Source organism: Hippoglossus stenolepis, chromosome 24 (genome assembly GCF_022539355.2).
Source record: "Hippoglossus stenolepis isolate QCI-W04-F060 chromosome 24, HSTE1.2, whole genome shotgun sequence".
NCBI classification, from domain to species: domain Eukaryota; kingdom Metazoa; phylum Chordata; class Actinopteri; order Pleuronectiformes; family Pleuronectidae; genus Hippoglossus; species Hippoglossus stenolepis.
Genome location: NC_061506.1, coordinates 2,998,483 through 3,025,288, shown reverse-complemented (window position 1 = coordinate 3,025,288; position 26,806 = coordinate 2,998,483). Strand labels below are relative to the sequence as shown.

Genomic DNA, 26,806 nt, shown 5'->3' with positions numbered 1-26,806 from the left:
TTGTCACAGTTTTGTTTCCCAGCCTGAAGATAAATATCCAGATGTTTCAAGTCAAAGTCAACTGGACGTACTTTAGCTCGTTTAGGACAAAACAAGTGATCAAGTCTTTGACATGAGAATTTAAAACACGCTCAGTTTTCTTGGTTCATGTTTAAAAGGTGAAAACTTTAGAAACAGCTTCTTTCTGCTCCAGACACAAGTTTCTCTCTTTTACTTCCCATGACTGAACAACTGGTGCCAGGTGAGGTTAGCTTGTGATGCTAGCTTAGCTTAGCATTCCCATTAGAAACTAACGAGACGAGTTTTCCTTTCAAACACAAGTTAACAATGAAGAATGTGCAGCGACACGTCCAACACACAGAAGATGTAATAAATGTGTTGATGTTTTAAACAGTATTCACCTCATGATGGATCTATGGCTCCGGATCCTGCAGCTCCGGCTCCATGCGGAAGTACTGACTGGCAAACCGGAAGTGGAGGAGTCCAATGGGATATATGGAGAAGGCGGCGGCGGCGGGGGACTTGGAATATACCAAGTCAGGTAGACTCGCGGGGGAGGAGTTTGTATATGTTATTAGTAATTATATCTAAGATTTGAATCAGTGATTTGTCAGTTTGAAGATGTTTTTACAAATAAAATTAAAACCACACTAGACTTTTTAGTACAGTCTTTTTAAGTACTTTTAAACCTTAAATCTTAAGTGGGATGATGTAAACTCAAATTATATTAAAAGTCTGTACAAATAATTAAGAACCACTGTCTTTCTTGGAGGTTTGTTATTGTTGTCTTAATGTATCCATCATCCATCTGAGACAGATATAACTATATACTATATATATATATATATATGTATATACATATTTATATATTTTTTGATAAATCCCTGGAAAGTTGGTGTATGGCAGCGACTAAAATACCAAACACCTGCACTGTGTCATCATAGAATGCAGCGGGTTACATCATGGCCCCAAGTGTCTGAGATGGTGAATCACCTCTTCTCTCTGCACTCTGATCAGCGGAAAGGAAACCGAGGGAGCGGGGACTCTCCGTCGAGCAGGGGAATGCCTCCTTGTTGCTTTGCCAGGTGCCTGATTTTGCTCTTTGCAGGATAATGAGTGCAAATAAACCCTCTGGCTCAGTTCCCTCTCTGTAAAGGGAAAGTGTGCAGCGGCCATGCCTGCTGCTGCTGCTTCAGAGGAATGGCGGCCAGCAGTGAAGAGGCTCCCTGGAAATGGTGCAGAATCCTCTGCACCATCTCTGCACAGTTGAACTCTGCAACTTCACCCATCGTCCAACCTCACAAGATGACGTCAAGACTCTTTGCGGCGTGTTTGCATCTTGTGGCTGCGTGCTATAAATGCACACCCGCTGACCACATACACACACAAGCTCCTCACACGTCCCCCAGGGGCCTTCATTACCCACAATGCAAACTAACCACTGAAAGTTCAGCTGGACATTCAGGTGTGTGATAACCGTGGCAACTGTAGCCTCAAGTGGAAATGAAGAGGACGCTACAGACAAACTCGTCTTCAGACCCACCCGCCCCTGATTCAAGAGAAATCACTGGAGGACATTTATAAGACGTCACTCAGCTCCCTCTGGAGACACTGAGCGCTTTATGCAACTGTTTGTCATATGCACCAGCGCTTGTAAACAAACACTTTGATGTTTACAGTCGCTGGAGTTCCCCTTTAAAAAGGAGTGAATACCGACATTGAAAGTGCCACATGATTTCGATCATGTCCTTTCAAACCATAATATAATGGGATCTAAGATAAAGCCAGGGAAGGATTACATAAACAAGGGCACAGATCACCAGCTCCTCTGTCTTCACAGTTAGAGAGTAAATATCAGTCTCTTACTCTATATTCCACCTCAGCTGTTTCACTGATGGCCCTGGATGTTAATAAGCAAACTAAGTAGTGAGTGGAGTCCAGCGTTTGCACTTGAGCTGCTGCCACTCTGCCAAAACAAAACAATATCATAACTCCACCAGCCTGTGCAGCTTCAGTCCAAACACCTTTTTCTCAAGACTCAGGTCACAGTGACCTTTGACCTTCAACCACCGAATTCTAATCAGTTCATCCGTGAGTGAGCATTTGCAGCAAATTTTAAGAAATTCCCTCAAAACATTCTTGAGATATGACGTTTAAAAGAATGGACAGACGGACACACGGATGGACAACCCCAAAACATAACAGCCTTTGGCCACTGGGTGTCGCCAGCGCGGAGGCATTAAAGTCTCCTAATGACCAACAGTCATCCACACCCCACCTGTTGAGATGCTGCTGCAGCTGGTCCAGCCGTTGCTCCACCTCTCCGTAGGTGAGGTCTGTGTCACTGTCATCCTCCGCAGCCGGCGTCTCCTGACACTGGGCGGGCTCCTCTGCGTTCTCTCTGGGACGCTGACGCACCCACTCATCTGCATCTGGTGGGAGAGATGTGAACGCACACGTAAACACACACGGGGAAAATTATCTGTGTTGTTAGAGCTTTGTGTCATCTCATCATTTAACTTTCCCGAGCTCTGATCCCCTCACAGAGGAAAACACACATCTGACCCCCGGTGACCGTCGTACCCTGGCAGAAATCCTCTTATGGCTGCAGCAGCTGAATTATGGGATATCACTAACAAATCTACATGCTGACACACTTTCCCCACCTAGAATCACTCCCAGTTTAAATGCAAATCCTGCAGTAAAGCTATTGTCGTGTTGCTACATGCGGGAGCCTTCTTCACACTGGATGGTTTTATGAGGATTTACAGTCGTATGGGGTCAAGCTGTAGACACAAAGCGGTGTGTGCTCACACGCTGGAAGCTGGATGTGAGATTTTCTGCGAGTGATGCAGCTCTTTGTGTGGAAGCTGCTCAGTGGACTCGCTGGGATCTGCGGGAGGATTTCATAACTCTGATTTCATAACTTGCTCCCTGTGAATGGTGAACGGACAATTAAACCTCAGCACTCAGATTTCCTGAAAAGATTTCCTGTGACCTCACTCATCAGATAACAACACACCACAACATGATTTTACCTAATGTTTCCTGTAAAACCTTTATTTGGTCGCGACCTACGATCAAACGTGCGGTGACCCCTGAGCTGTTTGCTGGATATAATCCTCTTACCTTTTATTACTGAGTGGGTTTTAGGTTTCACCCTAATGACACATAATCCTTGTTTGGATTTTTAATAGGTGTGACATTCCTCCGCTGGTGCTTAGGGGTGTTTTCTAAATTAAATTCTGAGACAATTACCATTCTGGTACAAGTTTAGAGGACAAGCAGAATTTGTGTGTTTAAAAAAGACTAATAATAGAGATTTCATTTTTTCCTTTCAGATACCGATTCTGATACCTGGGCTGATCGAGGACCGAGTGCAGATCCCACCAGTGCATTTCAAAAATAACAACTTATATAAAATTCCAATTCTGCTATCGTAATTGGAACATCCCGATAAAATAATTTATAATTGAAATTAAAACAGCCTGAATGTCTTATTTTCTTTCTTCTGTAGAATCAGTTGTTTCTTTGACAAAAATATGTGTTCAGGAGGAAGAAAAGGCTTTTTAAGCAGCTTATTTTATAAAAGACAAAAATAAATCCCTCATTATTAAACACAAAACGATGGAGGAACAAATGAGGTGGATGTTTCCATCATCACCTTTATAGCCCTGGTCCTGTGTGTTGTCTCCAGCCGGTGCATCCGGAGCGTTGCTCAGCCCGAAGCCCAGGGAGTGGTCCCTGACTACAGGGTAGCCCAGCACACCAGAACACAACGGCCTCTGCTCCTCTTCCTCCTCTCTGCCTTCCTCTTCCTCCTCCTCCTCCTCCTCCTGCTCCTCAGCCTCTTCGGCAGACTCCCTCTTCTCCTCGGCTGCTGAGGAGGCGTAGATCTGCTTCCCCTGCTTGGCGTCGCAGTAGGTGGCCACCGGCTCCTTGCTGTGGGAGCCTACAGGGAGAAACGGTAATCAGGAAATCTGCTGAGAGAACACCGGCTTCTTTTCCAACTTCCTCTGGGGAGGCCCGGGTTGTCTCATTATCTGTGACAACACGTAGCGAGTGTTTTGCTTCGGGGGTGAGGCGAGGACAAACATGTTATGTCACTGACGGTCACTTTAAATCATCGACAATAAATGAATAGCTCATTAGGCTCAATTCTACGTCCTCACACCTGCTACGCACGTTCTCTATCCTCACTTGTGTTAAATCGGGAAATGGCGATACTGTATTCAGATGGCCTGTAACCATGGCGACCAATTAGATCAGCCTGAGCTGCAGCCAAAATGCTGCGTGCTGCTGTGTGGCGGAGACTCGGTCTCCACGTCCCGGCTCTCCTGGCTGTTCGAAGTCAAACACAGAGCATACTGTCATCCCAGTGCTGAGGGCAGGGACGCTGCTGTGTTTATCTGTGGTGCAACTGATCTGAGGAGAGAGATATTTATAACTCCATCACACTGCTCCATTGTGTGGTAGAATATCAGGGTTTATTGTGAAGAGCCCGTCTTGAATGAGCCTAAAAAACTGCACCAGGATTAAGCTTTTTCATGAAATGTCCCCTTATGAGACCACATTTAAATTCACCAGATCTGTTTTTTTATCTGGATCTGCAGCAAATTGCACACGATCATAAATATCAGTCTCCATATCACAGCCTAGCCAAGTTTTGTGGGAATCCGTTGAGCAATTTTTGTGTAATCTTGCTTAAAAAACAAAAAAATCCAACAGTTGACGCTATTTTTATCCTTAAATGCAAATAGTTTAAAAAAGATAATAATGAAATAATTACATTACCATCTTACAACTGTCAGAAGAACATATTCACATTTTAAAAAGCCCGTCTCCAATTAGCATGAAGTCATGACCCAACGTCTTTGCACAGATATTAATTGGAATCACTTTACTTTAATTTCTAATGAAGGTTTAAAGGGGCCGAGATGTTATGACACACGCTTGTAGGATTTTAATTGTAAAAGTAGTTTTTGATTTAAAAGCACTTGATGATGTCTGACCTGTGGACGACTTCCTTTTGTAGGACGCTTGTCTTCCACACTTCATTTCATCCATGTTGGACTCAGCTGCTTGTGGGTGGGATGTCTGTAAGAAAAGGAGAATATATGATTAAAGCGTCTTAATATAGGTCATAAATGCAGCCTCCTCCATGTTAGTGGATGGACCAAACAAAAAATTCCCGTCAAGTAAATTCTTCTCAAGGATGGTTTCTGTTATTTTATGTAGTTCTTATCACACCTATGTATGTAAGTGTTTTCCAGTTGGTTTGGTTTTAAATTAAAGGCAGCGTTCATATCTTTTATATTTTGCCTTCATTTCTGGGAGGAAGTGGAAAACGCATCGTTCATTTTTATCATCAGAATTAACGGTTGCAGATCTTTGACTAAATCTTGCAAGAATAAGTTGAGTAGTGGATGCTTGCATTAAGAAAGAGTTTTCCATTCTTTAACTACAGATTATAAACGACTTCCTCTCTTGTCGGTGCATCACGTATCTCCTCTTTTTTGATGTAATAAAACCTACTCGAACCTTCTTGTGTCTCCCTCTCCTCTTTCCCATCGTCTGAATAAATAACAAAAGGCTAAGTTCCCATCCCGCTCTCCTTTAAAATATAAATTAAATAACTGTCACAGGCCTTGCACATGTTTCCACTGCACTCAGTTCATCAGAATTACAGCCTGCATCATCCCCTCTGTCTGTAACATCCACTGTCAGTGCTCGACTCCAGCTCTCATTCAAAATGTCTCAATTAGCCTGGTGCTTTTATTCCCACAACCACAGATACACTGAGGCACTGAGGAGAATTAATAACAAAGCTACTGCTCCAACTTAAATGGCAGAGATATGGTGCAGGGAACAGACTGTTTAATTCAAGTTAATGGTCTCCACTAAGCTTTTTACTGTACAGCAGTAAAGCAGAAGTACTGCACAAAAGCCTTGAATCCATTTCACTGCCTCCTTCATCCCAGTAACCGGAGACAGGGATCTGTGCCGGGAAACCTGTGCCCTGATTACCTTGGTGGTTTCGTCCCGGAGGTCAAAGGTCAGCTCCAGGTTTGTGAGGAAGTGGTCGGCGAACTCCGGGTACATGTCCAGCACCTCGAGGATCTCCTCCCTCTGGATGGTGTGGAGGTCGCAGTAGCTCAGCGCCCGCACGTCGGCGCAGGATTTCCCCGGCTTGGCGAACAGGTGGATCATCTCGCCGAAGATGTCGTTCTTACCTGCAGAGGGAGCAGAGGTTCAGTGTGGGGAAGAAAAGAGGCTACAGGGCGTTACATTCACAGTTTGTGGGGTATCTGCCTGAAAACAGCTATTATATTATCAAATGTAAGAACTACTTACTCTACCTAAAATATTCAATATGTAATTAAATGTGTATATTATGTACATATCTCGATATTTTTCTATTCTGTACTTTCATATGCTATTTTGTCTTTCCATATTTGCATTTATACTCATTGTGATTTAAACATTTTTAATCATTTATTCCTGATATTTCTATATATTACTATATAGCCTACTATACACTATATATAATGAAAATGTGCAGCTACTGCTGTGTATTTGATTTGCTGGTAGAACAGAACATTTGTCATTTTCTTGGTAACTGCGTATTTCCACCTTCTTAACATTTTCATTGGCTCCTGTGAGTCCCAGCATGCACTTGTCATGCACGGTGCAATGTAATGTAATACATGTTCACGCGGCGTATAAACGAGAGAGCTCGGAAATGGAGCCATCAGCAGTTTCTCCTGCTGTAGCGGAGAAAATGTTGCTGAGTCGTAACTGTACATGACCTACAACTTCACCCTCTTGCTAATCGTGACCCTAATGTGTCAGCGCTCTTCATCAGAGGTTAATTGGCTGCACGGAAAACAGTCGTTAAAATGGAAAACAATAGCCTCGGTGGGATTCACCTGCTGGGAGGAGGAGGAGGAGGAGAGAGGAAGGAGAGAAGCGGTGCAAGACCAACCACACGAAACTCTCCGATCCCTTAATCTGCCTCTTTTCTCTCTTATATTTCTACCCCACCCACTCGCTCAGCTCTCCCCCTGCTTCAATTGTCATCTATCTATTTGAAAGCAATCATGTTCTCCTTTTTTTCTCATCGACACGTATCCCGTGTTACTCTCGTCCCACCATGTGTCCTCCCCCACGCTTCTCCGTCCTCCGCCTTCATCTCTGGCACGACTGCGAGGCAGCAATCACACCGTTCTTTGAAGTAAGTTATTACAACGTGCCCAACAGGGATCTCAGCTGCCAACCCAGACATATCACAGCAGCACAGAGGCGTCCTTACTTCACTGGCCCGCCCCCGTCTAGGTGAGCTCGGGCTGGGACGACAGGAGTAGCTGTGCTGGCTTTTGAAGTGGGTTGGTTTTTGACTTGGCTCAACAATGGCTAATTAGAAATGTTGAGATGTTTTGTGTACAAGAAGTTTTTCTACATGGGGTATGCATGGCATTCTCTCCTTCCTCTGACCTGGTCTCCAACAGCCTTTTAAAAATATCTATGTCCAGTAGAAGGTTTTCAGACATTTTATTTTATTTTATTGTTCAACAGAGATATTTCCAGAGCAGACCCAGAGCTGGAGGGACATGCGTGGATGTGACTCTTGGTGAGTGGGCTCATTAGAAACAGTTTTGGTGGAGAGAAGAGAATGATAATGAGGTTATGGAGGTGTAGAGTATAGACCCACCCAGGATGGCCACCACCACGTCGTCTTTGAGGATTTCGATGGAGCCGCGCGAGACAAAGTAAAGCGCGGTGAGCACGTCTCCGCTGTGGACCAAGGTGTCTCCGGGGGGCGCGTGGGTGGTCTTGAACCGCATGGCCAGCGCCCGGAGGCAGCCCTTGGTGGCCCCGCGGAACGCCTTACAGCCCTGGAGGAGGTTTGTGTTGAGGTGGAGGCAGATATCCGCCTGCAGGCACTCAGGGAAACCCTTCAGGACCTGAGTGTGGAACGCACATGGTTACAGTGTGATTACATGAGATATAGAAGTGTTTTTGTATTATCTTTTACAAGCTGTCAGAGATGATGTGCTGATTTTTAAATGTTCAGTTTGGTTGCAGGTCAAATTGAGCAGAAATTTGGTACAATTGCCACTTGTGTTCTTTCCTTCTTCTCAAAACCTATAACCTGCCGCAGTAGAAAAACGCCTGCAACGCCCTCCAACACAGAGCTAATGTTTTCACTGAGCCTTTCAGCAGACAACACACAACACTTAGGGACTGAGAAGCTGCAGATAAATGACAGGTTTGTTTCACTGACTTTATTCTACAAACCATTACCTGGAATGTGCATGAGCAAAAAGCAGAAATAATAATTAATCTTGAAACATTCCTCAATATTATGGGAATAAATATTAAAATTGAGCTTTCCTACCCATCCGAGTTAGCCTGGGAGACTGTTAAAAGTATAATCAAAATATACAATAAAGAGAATCCAACTTGTAATCCACTTACCCTCGTAAAGACAAAGATAGGGAGCAGGGACAGAACGGACTGTAAAGGAACACTTTACTTTTAGACGACACACACTCGAGGGCAGGGAGAGGGGCTTCAAGGACACACGGGGGACAAGACAACACTTATTTCCTCTTTTGTCATTTACACATACAATACAATGTGCTACTGACAGGAGAGGAAATGCAGACCGAACTGGTTTATCTGGCTCTGACGGGCTTTTTATTCGTTGTTGCTCGGAACAAAAGCCGATCAGTAGATTTGGAAAGGAAAGACTGAACAACACTTGGCAAGCGCAGGTGCCGCCGCGGAGCGTGCAGCCAAGCCTCCCACGCCGGGAGGGAAACCTGGCAGTGCCCGGCGCGGCTGTGCCCACTCTCACAGGCATGATTCACTCTGTCTCTGGTAGCAGATGAGCATCATGGGGTTATGTTTGAATACACAGATTTCATGCAAAGACAGGGACCTGGAGGCAGGGCCACATGCAAGTCTACCACTGATAGACTATTACTGTGGCCTGCAGGAAACACTCAGTGTTAATGTGCCTTGGCATGCAAGTTAATCTGGTAAACCCAATTATGATGCAGCAGGTTACAGTGTGGTTGGGTTTGTGTATGTTCAGTAAGTTGTGTAACAGATAAAACAGTGCGGCACCTTTAATAGCATGCATGTTTGGGACAATAATGACAAAAGCCACACATGTGTTGTCTTCTGTGTGTTAAAGCTAAGAACTTAGAGCATTCCACTACGAGTGTCAGGCACAGCTAAGCTCTACCACTGAGCAACATATGGATGTTAGTTGTGTTAACACATGTACCTCCTGCTCTTACCAGAGTGGTGGGGTCATTCCATTTGACATGAGGCAGACATGGAAAAGACAAACTTATATAAGAACAGCATCATGAAGACAAACGCTGCAGTTACCGTGTGCATGAGCAGCAACTGCAGCTTTCATTTAACCTGCGGCTGTGACTTAGCATTAAACAGTATCATCCTGATGAAATGACTTTACATCGATGTGGTAAGAGCATTTTTCAGGGACAAGATATCACACAAATGAGTCTCGTCCTCGGATTAAATCAAACACACACACACTCTCCTCTCGTACCATATTCATGTCGATGCCGTTGGTGTACGTCCAGGCGTGTTGGAAGTACTCCTCCAGCCGCTGCCGCAGCGGGTTGGGGATCTGGTGGAAGCGGATGAACTCTTTGACCCGGAGCATCTGGAGGTGATACCTGGCTGTGCCCGAGTACAACCGCTGTATGATGGCGGACACGTTCCCAAAGATGCTGGCGTACATTAGAGCTGGGAGAGAAGCGATACAGGTGGAGCATTGAGCTGTGGAAGCTGAGGCTGCTCATATAAAATACCTTCATTTTCTGTGATAACTGCACATTCATGTTGAAATAAATATGTGAATGTTTCCTTTAGAAGGTTTAACTATTGAATTAATGTCTTGTATCAGAGTGCTTATCTTTAAAAACCCTCCATTAAGGTTAAGATTCTCCATGAAATACAGTGTGTGTGCTGCAGCCTGATTACAGAGGAGTTTCAGCGATGACAGGATCATAATAACTGTCTGAGTGTGACTCAGCTGCTCACTCACATCCAATGAGCATGACGCAGATGGAGAAGATTTTCTCAGAGTTGGTGTTGGGGGAGACGTTCCCAAAGCCCACACTGGTCAGACTGCTGAAGGTGAAATAGAGCGCCGTGACGTACTTATCTTTGATGGAGGGGCCTGAGCTGGGGTCACTGTAGTTGTACTTTTTTCCTGCAAGGAATAACAAAAATAGTACGTTAAAAATACTGCAAAATGTGTGTATCATGTCTTTGGCATCAGAAGATAAATAAGGTCACCTATGGACACCCCCAGGTTGTCCAGCCATCCGATCTTGTGCTCGAGGTACGGCTTCTCCACGTTGCCGATGGCGTACCAGATGCAGGCCAGCCAGTGGGCGATGAGGGCGAAGATGCACATGAGCAGCATGAGGACAGCGGCGCCGTACTCAGAGTAGCGGTCCAACTTGCGGGCGACGCGCACCAGCCGCAAGAGACGGGCCGTCTTCAGCAGACCAATCAGAGTGGTGGTCTAAGAAACAGAGGAAAATCTGAGTCAGGACTGTTCTTTGCTGAGAATCGAGTTCATGAACATTTTTTAAAAAGTGATTTTCTATTTTTTGAATAAATCCTCACAAATCCAAAATCTGAAATCAGAGGGAGTTTGCTGCAAAGTGAACAAGTTGTCTGTCGCCTCTCAGCGTCATGAGGACAATCAGCTCAGGATAAGGGAAATCATGGAAATCAGGCTTTAAGAGGAAGTGGAATAAAGACATGAAGGATGATGAGGCACTTTTGAATATGATGATTGCAAGAAGATTTTTTTGCAGCCCCTCAGAATGTACAGTGCACACACATCGCCTTCTTTAATCCCCCGTCTCCGTTTTCGAGCTGGACTAAACTAACACACAGGCTATGCAAGGGAAGTAAGGGACTGGGGAGGGGGGGCAGCATGCTCACCAATGCTGCAGCATGCAGCATGCTCACCAATAGATCAGGACTTAAGTCCTGATCTATTAGTGGTGTGCAATCTGTAAACACAATAAGTGAGACTTCGGAATCAGGAGGGAGGCGAGAAAGACAGGTCCATTAAATCCCCTGAATCACCGCCATCAATCACCGCCGTGCAAAAACAGTGAATAAATCATACGCAGAGAAAGATGAGGCTGCTCCAAGGATCTGCTCCGAGCGTGCACCAGCACCGCCATGTTGTACGCAGCACACAAAGTGTAGTGTTGATTAAAATCTGGTCTCACAGTAAGTCTGAGGCGTTTTTCTGCTGAGGAGTGATGCTAAATCTCCCATTAGCAACCAGCTGTATTAAACACATCCGCCGAATATCCCTCAGGCCATCTGGCGCTTTAAAACACCACCAGAGCTTTGGATGTAAACTTCTGACTCTGTGTCATCACCTACGTGGGCTGCATCTACCTCTACTTCACATACATCTGCCGTAAAAGCCTTTTTGTGCTGTAGTGAGCAGGAAAAAGTCAATTTAGTCAGTTTTAGTCAGTTTAGTCAGTCAGTTTAATATGAATGCAAATGAGAGTCAATCTTGAATAATAATCATCCGGTTTCACTGACCGTGTTTATGTTATTTATTCCTGAGTAATACTTGTTTGTTGCATTTGTTTAGGAGCACAAATTCACTCTGGCCTGATCAGGAAAGAGGGGAAGTGATATTTGAATTCTGGTTCAGAAGCAAAAGACTTCATGATTTGCAATTACCTCCCATTTGACCACTGTGTGATTGTGAGTGTGGAAGTAAAAGGCAAATAACCTCAACTGGATACTGATATGAAAATGACGGACGAGCTCAAATGGCCTCCGCAGGCAAATTCAGCACCGCGCCATTTGTTTTCATTTGCCAGCTTAACTCTGACTGAGACTCAGAAAAACGAATCTCTCCAGGGAGATTTTAAAGCTGCTATGTTTCTAATGAAATCAGCAATAAAGAGAAAATATCTGAACATTGTCAAAGACGGTTTCCAGGCAACAAAGGTGCATGAGATCATGTCTAAAAATAGTCCCCGTCTCTGCGCAGAGGGCTAAAATAACACACCTGAAAGACAAGAGCTAAAACTGTACATGGATGTGTTATTTTCAGTTTCTTCTGGAGAACGGAAGGAGCTAAAAATACATTTTTTTGTCAGTGTGAGCCGTGACGGGAGGACACTTTCTGTCAGCGCACCAGTCGTCAGGCTGCGTGAGGAGGACATACATGGTGCCGCGGTGTCGCTCAGCTGTCGGCTCTCTTCTCTCCAGCTGCCAGTCAGTGGCAGCCTGCAGCCATGGACTCCCTCACAGAAACACACCTCATGCTAAATACTGACTCAGCAATCCAGAGCACTGACAACAGGGCTTTGTGTGTGTGTGTGTGTGTGTGTGTGTGTGTGTGTGTGTGTGTGTGTGTGTGTGTGTGTGTGTGTGTGTGTGTGTGTGTGTGTGTGTGTTAATATCACATATCCTCCCTTCACACATTTTACATTAAGTAGTGTGATTCTCCTCAATGTGTTTTGGTTCTGCCTCAGTGTAAAAACTAAATTATGTGACTTTATTATTGTAACGTTATGTCTTTTTTTCTCATATTTTATTCTCAGAAAATTTAACATTTTGACTTGGAAATTATAAAATTGCATCTTATTGTCCTCGTAATATAACGACTCTATTCTCAGTACATACAACATGTATACAACTGATAATACTATGAAAATAAAGTCAGAATATTACAGGTTTAACTCTCATAAGCTTAGGACTTAATGTTTTTCCTTTGAAGTGGTTGTAATACTTGGTCATAGGCACTGAGTATACAGTAGATGTTCAGTATCTCAGGCTCATGTTCAGATTGATGTCCTCTGCTGTAACTGCACTCTCTGAACCGCTCTTTCTGAGCATTAGATAACTCGCTCAGCCGACTCCCTCAGACGCACACGAACAAAATAGTTTCTCGCAGCCAGATTGGTGAGGGAGGCAGAGACCTTTTTAACTGATTGTGATCGCCCCAGGCCTTCCAGTCTGGAGCGGGAGGAGGGAAGCAGATGTGACAGCCGAGCGTCAGATTGGTTTAGTTTTGTAAACATTCATAGAAATATGTCCGCCGGAGTTGTGGCTGTCATGACACATGAGAAACACAGGAGGGACGGATTGGCTGCAGCTCTGGCATGAAACAACGCAGACGAGCAATGTGACACAGACGTTTGTGTGTTTGAAAAGTAGAATCAGGTGCATGAAACTGTCCCAACGTGAGAAATGTCAGGAGCAACTGACAGATTGATAAACTGACTGTCCCCCCACTCACCTCATCTGACCCTGAGCCGAAGATGAGCAGGTCAAAGGGGATGGCGGCCACCATGTCTATGAGGAACCAGCCTTTAAAGTAGTGGATGGCGATCTTGGCCGGGTGGCTCACCACCTCCTCGTTGATGTTGACGTAAGTGGTCCTGAAGTTGATGAGGATGTCCACGATGAACATGATGTCCACAATCAGGTCCACCACGTTCAGCGGCGAGCAGGAGTAGCCGCACTCCCGCCTCCTCTGCTCCTCGATGTCGTTGAGGAGGAAGGCGGCGGAGTAGGGCGTGAAAATGGCCGTGTAGATGACCAGCAGCAGGATGAGCCAGTCCCACACGGCTTTGAAGGGGCTGTAGTGGAGGATGGTCCACCTGTCGATGCGCGTCGTCTGGAGCTTGTACTCGGGGAGAACATCTGCCCCCAGAGACAGAACCTGACGAGGAGGACGGAGAATTTACCAAAGCAGAAGATCAGAAAAAATAAAACACAATCTTTGAAAGAATAGAGTCATTCAACTCAAGTGTAAAGCAACATATAGTCATTGTGTCTCTCCTTCAAGGGTACAGGGATTTAAAGAATGTAAAATCGACTCTATGGGTCCTGAACCAATAAGACCAGACGATAACACTGTGGCATTAAATATATTCAATTCACATCCTTTTATGACACTGAATCTTATGCTAACACAACTTTTCAACTGCCTGAGAAAACAGGAAGTTTTCAGGTTTTGAGTTTGGATAATTTTCCTAATGCATGTGCAGATTACTCACCAGATAAATCATTCAGGTGGTAAGTGAAGGATGAAAAACCTGCTTCTGGCCTAATAATTTAAAACTTTAACTATGCATAAAATATTTCTTTGCACAGGAGCAGGACCAGGATTTCATAAGCTTGAGAAAAACACTAAGATCGCAATTACAGCTGAATAAGATCACCTGGGGAAAAAAAGTATCTGGAATCTTGCAGAAAACTAAATCATTTCAGGTAAAAAAAAGAAATATGCACAACATTTTTGCATTAAATAATCAGCCTCCATGAAATCACAATGTGTATGAGAGTAAAATCCCTTCCAGCCACTATTAGTACCTCTGTTTTTGCAGTTATCATATATACCCACATGGCTTTTAACATCAATATTATAGCAGCGTCACGGACCATTTGGGATAACAGCCCCAATGACTCGGAAGTAATTACAGGTGCGGGCGGAGGACACATCTATTCATCTGTGTCTGACACTTCAATAAGCAGCTCTCACTGCTGATTATTGTAGCTTCGAGGTAAAGAACATGAGCTGCGAGGGCAGAGAGACAATTACCGTGCGACAGCGAGGAGCAAGGGGACGTGACAGAAAGAAGGGACCTGAAACGACTCTGTTTTGGCAAACGTCGCCTATCACACGTCCCCGTTATCTGTGGCCCGGTCGCCATTACAAACGAGAGGGGAGGACCGAGGGTACAGAGGGACGATCTAATGCTCGAGATAACGGCTCAAGTGTTAATAATTGGATTTGTTATTAGAAACCCTTTGCGTGGTGCTAAGGGTCAAACGCTATGGGATAACCTTTGAAATCAATCAGAAACCAGCAGTACAGACAATGGGAACGTGTTCTATTATTCATCGAGCTGCCACTTTATTAAGGACGGGCGATTTGAATGCTTGTTTCATTACGGCCACAAGTCAAAGTGAAATTACTGTTGACTTTTTTTTGAAAATAGAGGAACAAGTACAAAAAGGAAATTACACCACATACAAATTTACCTCAATGTTTTCAAGTTGAATGCCTCCACCGGCCACTGCAGTTTCAGTGTCTGTATTTCTCCTCACATGAGGTCACCATGACCTTTGACCCCTGATATCTAATCAGTTTAAGAAATTCTCCGTTTGTATGTTTCAAGAAATTCCCTCAAGGTCGTTAGATGTCGCCCTAACAATGCAGCATTATCATGCAGATTATGATGAACAGTGATGATACAAACAAGACGGTAACTCTGTACCGCACCAGCAGCTTTGAGTATTGATGCGTTACAGCTCGGGAGCCCGGGAGGAGTCGGCTGACGGCAGAATGACAGTCTGTTTCTGAATAAAAGATTCCATCTTAATTATTTAGCACACCTACTGTAGCTAAGTGCACTTGGCGCAAATGAAGTCCCTGGTGAGATAATGCTCGGCTTGTTCCTTTGTTTGGCTGCGCTTCAAACGACATGCAAACGAGCATTAGCTTTCTCCCCTCCGCTGGTTCTGTTTCGGTCTGCACTGTCGGGGTATTATTTATGAGAGGAGGGTTGTTCCATGTTTCTGTGGTAAATCCTCCATCATTAAAAAATGAAGCATGTATCACCGGTTTGATTCGGATTCAGTTTCAATCCAGACACAAACGTAAAATAGTGCTCGGGACGCATGCCGTGAGAAAATGTAGGAAACAGCATGCGAGTTGTACGAGTGTGTTTTCTGCATTTTCTTGGTGAGTGAGCCCTCTAGTATCTGCCTGTGGGAGCCGGGAGGCCGGGAGAGAGTGTGTGTGTCTGCTCAGGCGCATTGATCACATAAACTCAGAGGAGTCCGGAGCTGCTTTCAAGACATCTGCTGTCGCTGTGTGTTCCCCGCAGTCAAGTGTGTCGAGGAAGTGGAAGACCTGTGCGATCCCTCCATGTCTTGTGTGTCTGTTTGTTGGTTTAATATTTAATATTCCTAACAGCGTGCACCTAGTGGGAGACCAGGGGTGTTACTGGTAAACATGAATCTGACAATGAAATGTGATATACACAGACTCTATATGAAGATCAACAATGCGTCTCTACTTCCCAAAATATCTCGGTTACGAATGCTGCCATCTTACACGTGCTCGACTAATCCTGAGTCAGTCTCAGCTGTCAATCATGACGTTTGACCCCTTTTTGATAGCATCACATAACTAATTAAACGTACAATATGTAACTTCAACCACTAAAACGATAACAAAAGACCTAACATGTTAAAGTCAACAAAATATATAACATAGGTGTAGTCAATTGTAGACATTTAAATAAAGAATTGTTACACATTATATATTTAAAACCAAACGTAACTGACACATATCAGTGTGATAACAACTACTTTTGGCCCATGTCCCATCTGCCAACACGGTGGAGGCAGGAGTTATGACTATACTGCAGCCAGCCACACACACACACACACACACACACACACACCTCTTTAACGAAACACACTTTACTCGCCGACAGGTTTTCAGGTCGTCTACTGAGCCAAAAGTCCATTAAAAGCACATTACGCAGCCGGCCCTCTGTGCTGCTTCATAACTTTGACTTTAACGCTGGACGCAGAGGTCACCACAGTCGGCTCCGTCTCTGCCGCTGGCTCCAGTCCGAGGCCTTAACCTGACGCTGCCTTTGAGCAGGGCTCCACTTCTGCCCTCTATCCGTTACACCTTTAATGAGAGACCTGACCAGTGGTTTGGAGAGCGGCTTGGGCCCACTTCTGGCGATACATTAACTTACAGAGGGTTGTCTCTCTCCGCTCTAGCAGGGAAGGTGAGAATGACCTCTAACCCTGTCGGTAACTCTAGAATGACGGCCCGAGCTCTGGATGCTGTCTGGCACCGGTAAGAGTATCCTGCCACAAGAGATAGACAACTCCGCTGTTACACGTATCAGACCCTTTGAGCTTCAATTAATCACCCTGAGGCTCACAGACAGCAGGGCGTGTGTGTGTGTGTGTGTGTGTGTGTGTGTGTGTGTGTGTGTGTGTGCAGGAGAGGCTACAAATCAAGCCTGCATGGTTTGTGTTGATAGCAACTGATCTTCTGAACATTCCACTGTTTCCCAACTTCTGTTTGCAAAACTTCAGATGATTAACAAATGATTGGTTGGATGAATAATTAAAAAATGCAGCAGTTTGCTGGTTTGTTTTATGGGATTTTTAACATATTTGTAAAAAAAATGTGTGCGTTTTACCTGCGTGACCTTGTCTGTGACGTTGTGCGTGCGGTCCTTGACTTTCGGGGCGATGATGGTTTTCTCGGAGGACGGAGGCGAGGGGCACTTCTTCTCGTTGTTAGCCTCGGAGAAGTTGAGCGTGATGAGTGGGATCTTGTTGATGGTGCTGTACTTATTGATGTTGGACTCGGAGGTGGAGCCGAGCAGGCTGGATTTGATCTGGCTCAGCGGGCCTGAAAGAGAAAGCGACAGCAGGAGGGTGTCATCGTTAAAAGTCGCCGCGTCTCGTGGCGTTGTCGGGCTATTGTGGATCTAACAGGCCTCGTGATTTGATCAGGGAACGGTCTAGGTTTCACGTGACATGGATAGTGAGAATGGAGCGGCCCTCAACCACACAACACGGAGGATACCACAGATGCTGAAATATAAACTCCACACCCTCTGATTGACCCGTCTAGGATGAACAGGCCTTTCAAAATTTCTCATTAAAGGATAATGAAGAACACGGTTGGTGGATTCAACGCACAATCAAAGAATGCAACTTCACACAGTTAGTCAAACCATCCATCCGTCTAATGAAGAGTTTACAGCCTCACACAATCTGACATTAACGCCCTGGATTCTGGGGAAAGCATTCGACATCGTAACAATACGTGACAGCACTTCACACACACTACACATGTGGCCCGATGAGAGGGATCAAAAGTGAAAAAGAGAGAATTGCTGATTCAGGCCGTCCCCCACATGTTCACAACAGTACAGTACGGTGATTGAGAGTCAAGGACGGAGGAACAGACAGCAGCGGATGAGAGATTGCATGCGCAGCTTCAATACATGCCACAGTGAGGAAAAATCATCGCAGTCGTAAAAATAAAGTAGAACTTAGAAAAATAAAACCAAAAAAAAGCTGAAGCCATACCGACAGCCATCCAGGAGCGAGATACTAGCAGACCAGGAGAGAGAAGAAATAGGAGGTGAAGGGAAAAGTGGATTTATGGAAGGGTGCTTGGATTGCAGGGTCAAAGAACATTACTGGATTATTCCCGTGTCAAGTCATCACACTTCTGGGCTACAGTCGGAAACCTGGCATGTTGATTTGTGAGAAACATGGACTCGATCCTAATTATCAAACTTTTTCAGAGCTGCTGCTGCTACAGATCACTGGTCGCCTGTTTATGCAAAATGTATTAATACTGAACGTACTGTGAGTCCAAATCGCACCTAATTCAACACTGCACTTACTCGGGCCCTTAAAAATAAACACAGCAGGTTTGAAGCCGATAAGATGAACAGTTCTCCAAATATGCATACTATATATTATTAGATAGAGGTCATCAAGAACTCCAGAAAGTTCGGTCCTAATTTTAATATTGATATAAAAGTACATACAAAATTCAAAATTAAAAGATATTTCCCTCCCTGCGCATAAGTGTGATGACTCGACAGGGAATGACTTCAGTTATCACATTCATCAGCACTTCAGCAGCTCTGGGAATTCAAATATTCATAAAAGTGACAAGACAACACATCAGCATCTGTTACAGTAGAATTCTGATCACATTTAAACATGAGTGCGTCACTAAACAAGACAGTGACCAGGTTCGGTCTGGAGAGAATTCATACAGTGAAATGCATGCAGCATAAAATACAGTTCCATCGCATTTAATTAGAGGAGAAATACGAGGGTGAGCAACACAGTCTCTTTTCATTCTCTAAGACATGAGGAGCAGGGGTTAGAGGGAGAACAGGTTACAGACAGTGGGAGGTATCATTCAGAGAAGCTTCATTGATTTTCTTCAATGTGCGAAACCAGGAGAGAGGTTTTAATGTGTCGCTTCATGCAAGCGCGTGCAGAGGTCAGTGTCTTTGATTCTACTGAGCCGTCCCCTGGGCGACGAGCGTGGACTCAGCAGCTCATGTGCACCGAGACTTAGCCATTTAGTGCCGTGCCTGCGGTTTGAGGCTCCACGCAGAGAACTTGCAGAAACACACTGTCAGTCATGTGGCATTTGCATTCAACACAAACCTCAGTCATGTGGGAAAGTCATGCAGCAAGCAGGCTTTATGCAGCACATGTGTATTTATCTAAAACTCCACAAGCCCAGATGCAGCACGTTACCTTTGAGGTTGCGACCGTTGTCTGTGACGGCAGCGGCACGGTGTCGGAGAGGGGAGAAAAGGGGGGAGTGGGGATGAGAGACGGATTTCTGGTTTTATAATGACAAATGGGGGCTGGAGTTAACCACTGTCCCCATATACAATTCATTACACTGAAGTAGATATATTAGTGTGTCAGCCACTGGGAGCTATTTGAATGATGACTGCAGATAAGGGGGTGGACTGATTGGCCTGGAGAACTCTGGGCTCGTCTGGGGCGCCTCTACCCTGAAAGCAATGATGGGCCAAAAGGCTAATGAGCGATTTAGATCAATAACACACGCTGTAGATGATGAATCACCATAAAACTGATTAAGAGACTGGCACATCTCGCATCTCCTATTTTTGGGATTAACAGGGAGCTCAGTTATTAATATAGTGAGTGTTTGTCATGAGGAATATGTGAGAACAAAATGTTTGAGGCAGTTTCTCCGGGTGTTTTCTGGAACTTTTCCTCCCAGCTCTCGAGTAAAATGATCGGAAAATGTCATTTGATTTAATATTTTAAACATTCACAAAACTAAAAATCCCAGAATAGAAAATGTTGTGGTGTTTGTTTGTTAGTTTTACAGCAAATATCTGGGGCAGAGTAGCAGCAGCTTCCTACCTTCACTGGCATGTCTGTCTCTGAACGCCATCTTGGAGTTGGCCCCAAAGCCGTCCATGTCATGCACGGACGAGGCTCTGCGAATACTGCACACGCTTTCCCTGGAGGCGGTTGGCGTGTTGCCTGGGATTGACGGGACAGCGTTAAACGTGTCCTCCTGGTTCTGGTGTTGGTTCTGGGTGATGGCTCGGTCCTGGTACATCCTGTCCCAGGGGCCTTTGGGCGACGAGTGGTCCAAAGGCCCGGACACAGGGGTGGAGCAGTGGCTGGGGGCGATGAGGGCCCGGGTGTCATTAGCGTAGGAGGGGCTGCAGCTCTCGCGGGTGGTGGGGAGCTGGTAGTCGTGCGTCGCCACTGAGCCATCGCTGTGGCGAGGGGAGTCCACCATGACGGCGTCTGGGTCTTCCTGGGGCAGGGACTGCTTGCTGATGCCCAGGAGCTGTAAGGCCGGGAAACGGAAGCGAAAGAATCTCCCTTTCCCTGACGGAGGAGAAGAGAAAAGTGTCACTCTGAATCTATTGTTGTCACATTAATCCATACTAATGCATCCATCTGACAACAGTTTGGAGTGTGGAGCAGCTTCAGGCAACGTCACATAAAATCTGAGGATTGTTAAATCACTCAATTATTGTTACATTTGCTCACACAGCACACAACCAGCAGTTTCTTTAATGAGCCCGTGGGATCCACACAACCCCCACTGACCATGCGTTTTGTTTTTCCTCGTGCGTTCGCACCAGAACCTGCTTCAGTCTCCAACGTCCCTGCTGATATTTCATACTTGTTTGCCAATAGCAGTGAAAAGCCTGCCAATGCAGATATCTTAAAAAAGAAAAGACCACTAATGCCCACTCCGCCTCAGGCACGAGTTCAATTTCCTTCAATTATTCATAGAGGAGGACATCTGCTGAAATATTATAATGGTAGTGGGGCATTGAGATTTGAATGAGTGATTGACGGTTCCTGGGGAGATGATGGAGACAAAATTATATTTATGATGCTGCTGTCTTGGATAAGGTGAAGAAAGAGTTCACATGAGTTCTTTGCAACATGCACACACACACGTACCGTTTGCAAACATGCACATTTAGAATGATCTGAAAATATCTGCACACACGTCACGTGAGAGTCTCTCACGCTCACAGCATCTCACATATGGACGGCAAAGCATGGGCTGCATGTTGTGAATCATTTAGTCGCCTGAACATATGCTTTACATATGAGAATGCATGTCTCAGTCTCACTGCTGAACGAGGGGAATCGCCACGCCCCTTTTGGATTTTAAGCAAATTAAAGCACATTTTTGTTTATTTGTGCATCTCTGCAAAGAGTGGAGGAGCCGAGGATGTATTAAGAGACACAATAGGTGGTAAACCAGAGAACAGGATTAATGTTTAAGGCTCAGCAGAGAGCAGCGTGCATCTTTATCTTCCTTATTGCCGCTTCCACTAGGATGAGAAGGAAAGAAAGTAATTTCCCACAAATTGCTCTGCGTCTGTTTCAGTCAGCGTAGAGTGTTTAAATAAAGTCTCTCGTCAGATGCTGATGATGCCGGAGAAGATAATTTGCGTTTAAGTGGTGATTCAGAGCAGGATTTGAAGCTGCAGCTCAACCTTGACGGTGCAGCAGGAGGAAACAAGTCGTAAATCTTATGGAATTACAGTTATACTGGTGTTCTTGTGACGGCAAAAGTTTTTTAGTCATGGTAGTGTCACTGAACAACATGAACAACACAGGGACACAGGAAGTGAAGCATCCATTGTCTATACTGCTCATCCTTTGAGGGTGAGGGGAGGGACCAGGATCAGAGCCAAACACCCATTCACACCTACGGTCCCTGATTAACTGTCCATCGTCTTTGGACGCAAACACGGGAAGAACATGCAAACTCACAGAAAGACCCCCGACCAAACCAGGACCTTTCTTTCTGTGAGGTGATAGGTCGAACTACTGCACCACTGCAATGTGACCATATTGGTATTTTTATCAATTGATCATGCTCTGCAGCTTTTCACATTTCCGACAGCTCGATTTAAATGCTGTTAAAATGCCACTTTCACAAAGTAATGAACGGCAGCTCGCGGGCATCGATACGCTCGGAGCTCTGTGCCGAGACATAAACAGACATATAAACACATGCCATGAATCTCTTTTTAATTAACTCATAATTCAGTCACACGTTCCCGGCGCTGAGAACACGGTAAGTAGCTTTATTTAATTGTGGTTTTGAAAGGACTGAGCCTTTGAGTGCTGTTACATTGTGTGACTGTGTGTGTGTGTGTGTGTGTGTGTGTGTGTGTGTGTGTGTGTGTATTTTACATGTGTGCCTCTCCAGCCCTCTCGTTCTTTCCAGGCAAAAACTCACCCGCAGCTTCACGCAGCCAATGGACGCTCAGTGGCCCCTGTTGCTATGATACCAGCTAGCAATATTTGCATTGAATATTAATTGGGCCCTCAGATCTTCTTGTTGGGAGTGAAATGTCTCTCTGTACTGCGAGCGTGATTCAGATGTCAGGGGATGAGAACAATAGGCCTCCATCCTTTCTTGTCCTTTTGTCTGCATCTCTAATTCTTGTGCTTTTGCTTATGTTTCAGCAACAATGCAGTTAATATGTTCTTTCACCCTGAGGAGTGTTTACCAGTGCTCCCAGTTCTGTTACTCATCAGCAGTGGAGAATAACATGGAGAATTCTGCTGTTTCCCCACGTTGCCCTGCCCTCGTTTTATACCCAGAGAAAATTAAAGTGTGATTAAAGTAAGATTGCAATAAAGCCTGAGTAGTTTTTATTGCAGTTTTCTTTTATGAAAATATTCGTGGGCTGAGGATAAACGACAGGGGAATAATGTGCGATAATTGTCCCTGACTAGAATCGAACTGGAGACAATAACATTCTGCACCAGGCTGCATGTGTCGAACAATGTGATCTTGTTCCCACTTTTTCCAAAGCTGCTCTACCTGGGCTTTTTAAACATTGGTGATGGTTGGTGACTTTCCCCCTGTGACATCATAAACATGAAGAAAACCAATGCACAGGAAAACTTCCTTAAAAACAACAGTCGATGATAAGAACTAAAAAAATTGGGAAGAAAATAAATTAATTTCCAATCTTGCACGATACACAAGATGTGATAAACAATAAGTAGAGAAAGGCTCATCGATTGGAAGTTTAATGTGCGTCATTACATCACGCTGGAAAAGGAGCAGCGTCAGTGTCCAGACGGCCAGAATAGAGAAGATTTAGCACGTTCACTCTGGGTGTCGTATTTCTATCACTGCAGATCGGAGCCGATAAAAACCTGCATCTGCTGCAGAGTCATTTCGGAGTGAATGCTGATTGTATCCAGACATAAAGTCAGTTAGTGGGTGCAGGGAATAATCAAAGCATTTGTTAGTTTCCTTTTTTAAAATACTTATAATGCCGTTTCAATCAGGTTAGGTGTAAACGCCCAGATCGCTGCTTCGCTGATCTGTTCAAAATCACATCTCGGTGGTTGTTAAACACTCTGACTCACTGGCTCGCTGTGCGGACAACATGCTAATATATGCAAATGTCTGCATTTAGTACGAGGCCTTTTCTGCCCTTTACTTTCCTGCTGATGCGCAGCTTCACTGTTGGATGCGTACAAAGGCTTCTACGTTGCAACGATAACGTTTAACAACGTCCCGTCAAGTGTTTCAGGCTCTGATCTGATAAATTTGATCCAATTACGTCCATGTTCAAAGAAGGAAAGAAAAAGCGAGCATAAACTAATTTATAGACAGAAAGAGTTTATCTAATTCTTAACCAATAAAAATCAACTGTAGTAGAATATCGGCTGAGGACATCCCTAATAATAAAATTAATTAATTAATTTGCCATTAATATCCTGATGTTCCTCTGAAATCAGTTAAAGCATTTTACACTTCTCTCCCTGTCTATTAGTCTGGAGGCCATAGTCCAGGCCCATAAATGAAAAGCCCGCAAAAGTTGCCCAGCGACATCAGAGCGAAATGAGAGAAACCTCGCCGGTTTCAGAATGGATGAATCGTCCTTAAGGAAGAAAAGCAATCGATAAGAAGCACCTAATGCATAGCTGCTCATTCCCCAGAAGGAGCGGCGGTAATGCAACACATGGATCATCAACTGGCTCCGTGCACAGGCAGCTGCTCCTTAGAATAGAAACACTGCGGGTTGCATCTGCAGCAGCTTCTCCGTCTGTGACGTTCTCTAAAGTCGAGAGTTGTTCCTTGTTTGTGACCTCTGTGCATCTGCAAGTAAAAAGTGCACGGCTAGGCCTGCAGAATCAGCCGAGGGAGGAGGAGGAACGTGATGAAATACCAACGCTCTCCGGTGATTCCTGCGATGGCAGAGGTTGTGTGCAGGCAGAGAGAACGAGACGGTGTCCAGCAGTGAGACTCGACCTTGTAAACAAATCTGGACCTCACCTCTAAATTTGCTGGGACTCCCACGTTGATATGCAGATATGAGAATTGGCTTTAATTCATAGAGAAGTGTGCTCCATCAGGGGATTGCCCTTATGCTACGGCTGAGCAATTCCCTTGGAGGAGCGTATACAGTAGAGTCTTGAGTGTGATGTGCACACAAACACACACATAAAACACCCACTTAAACACTCGACACACGTCTCCAAACTCTTTTAACCACACACCCCATGAGGCATCAGCCTGTTCAGAGCCTCATCCAATTACAGCCATCGAGAGTTGACCTCTGCTCCCCCGTGCTCCTGCTTTATATGTCACTGACGGAAAATGGAGAAAGACGGAGACAATGAAGAGGGAGGAAGGATCAAGAGCATGTTCAAGAGCACCGCTGGGGAATGGCATTATACGCTATTACGCCGACAGCTCTGGGAAGCGGAGGGCTCCACAGCACTGCTCCAGTAGTTCATCAGGCCATCCTGGCATGCTATGAGCTATAATTGGGCCAGACCTTTGAGATGACGGCAGGCTAACACATCAGCGTCTCCTAAACGCTGGTGTCAACATGCCAAAGGAGCTGTCTGGCAGGAAGTTCCTGCAGCTGCATGCCAGATTACTGCCCCAAGTCGGGGCGAACGCACAAGCCGGGTTTATGCATCGTGCTACAAAAGCGAGATGCCAAAGAAATGAATCAATTAAAGCAGATGGGATGGCATGAAAAATGAATAGTGGGGTCGTGTCAAATCCTCAACATACACTGGGGGATTGGGTAAAGAAACAAACAAGAAAAAGGTTACATGTAAAAGGTCATGCCTGCTACATGTGACTTGCTCTTTCTTCAGCTCGAGTACACGCAACCGTCTGAGGATGCGTTCTACGTGTACGTTTGTTGCTCGACATCGACACAGTGGGGAATTGGGAAAATGTCATATTGTTCTGCAGCACATTTCATTCTCTAGAGTCCGTTTTTGTCCTTTACTCACGTTGCTCAGCTTTGGACGGCGAGGTGTGGTTGAGTTTCTCCAGCGAGTCGCTGCTGCCCTCCTCCAGGATGTAATCGAAGTTGAGGATGAACATCATGACCAGGCCCTCCTCGTTCTTCACCGGGATGATGTGGGTGGCGCAGAGGAAGTTTGAATCTAACCAGGAGGAAATTTAATTCACAGTTAGAAACGGGTGATAAACTTTATGTTTTGGGTTTGATTGAGTTGGAAAGTGACTGCAGTATAGTTATGAAATCCAGAAATTAAGGGCCCCATCAATCGTGAAGGCGCCTGATTAAAAATTCAGAACTTTTCCTGAGCCAAACAAAACACTAAAACCTGATCAAAGCTCTAAAGTAGCATGACAGCTTCAAGCGAGGACGCAAATAAAACATTGGCCTCCTGTGCCGAAGTGAATCCATTAAACTTCGGTGAACTTTGACCCTCGATATGAGCCTGCGTGTATAATTAATTACAATATTAACTTCTATTTCCTGAGTTTTTACACTGGCAATGGCAAACTTGAGAATAAGCAGAGTGATTTTCTATTTCAGTACGACTGTGATGTGACCTCCTCCAGCTCGACGTGTCCTCCTGCGAGCAGAACAGTCCACAATATAAAGTCATCATTCCCGATAAAGACACTAAATTACCCATGAATATTTCTCACTCATTATTTCCTCCCTGAACTTTCTCAGCCTCGTGGTGGAAAAATAATTAATTGCTCTCAAACCTCAATAGTTAGAGCTGCTGAGGCAAATTGAACACGACCCTGCTCTCCGCTAATGCCTCGTGAGTAAATGTCCCTAATTCATCAAACAACGGAGACGAGGTTGACAGAGAAGCGACAGAGGAGTCGCACTGTTAAGTTAAATGGTGAAAGCGCACAAATCAATTCACAGTACAGAACACACACACACATTCACACACTATTCACACACTGTCGGCACAGCATCCAGGGGCCTTGGGGTTCGTTAGGGCATTTGCAGACTGGAGATCGAACCACTGGCCTTCTGTTAAGTGGACGACCCACTCAACCTCCTGAGCCACAGCCGCTTAGCTACAAATGAAAGATTTTAGAGAAACAACGACAAAATAGCTACTAAGATGTTTACATTCCTAAGTTTGGGATTAAACCGTGATTATAGAGTTATCACTAACTGGAATGCACAGATGCTATAACCAGGTTTGTTAATGTAGAAAATGAAATGCATATGAAGTTTTAAATAATGAACGTGGACATCTCTGGAAGATGCTCTCCCTCACATTAGGCTCTAAGTCCTGCTGTCACCAGGAGGCTATTTATAGTTCACCCAGCAGGCTCCCAGCCTCCAGCGTTTCTTTTCTGGGAGACACAGACACGCTGCTGCATAAA

General features: G+C 44.9%; 1 protein-coding gene across 3 annotated transcripts in view; it reads right to left on the bottom strand.

Moving 5' to 3' along the window:
- kcnh7 (potassium channel, voltage gated eag related subfamily H, member 7) overlaps positions 1–26,806 on the bottom strand; it is a 57,332-nt gene that overhangs the window by 13,185 nt on the left and 17,341 nt on the right. Inside the window, exons 3-16 of one of the 3 annotated variants that reach the window (XM_035149880.2) lie at positions 25,432–25,587; positions 20,029–20,508; positions 19,384–19,404; positions 18,184–18,207; positions 17,283–17,497; positions 13,340–13,765; positions 10,342–10,573; positions 10,088–10,255; positions 9,587–9,786; positions 7,712–7,955; positions 6,028–6,233; positions 5,013–5,097; positions 3,665–3,952; positions 2,279–2,432 (exon numbers count right to left, since the gene is read on the bottom strand). In XM_035149880.2, coding sequence (XP_035005771.2) covers positions 2,279–2,432; positions 3,665–3,952; positions 5,013–5,097; positions 6,028–6,233; positions 7,712–7,955; positions 9,587–9,786; positions 10,088–10,255; positions 10,342–10,573; positions 13,340–13,765; positions 17,283–17,497; positions 18,184–18,207; positions 19,384–19,404; positions 20,029–20,508; positions 25,432–25,587 — 2,899 coding nt within the window. The remainder of the gene's footprint in view (positions 1–2,278; positions 2,433–3,664; positions 3,953–5,012; positions 5,098–6,027; positions 6,234–7,711; positions 7,956–9,586; positions 9,787–10,087; positions 10,256–10,341; positions 10,574–13,339; positions 13,766–17,282; positions 17,498–18,183; positions 18,208–19,383; positions 19,405–20,028; positions 20,509–25,431; positions 25,588–26,806) is intronic. The other 2 variants (XM_047339026.1, XM_047339027.1) reach the window with 2 other exon arrangements.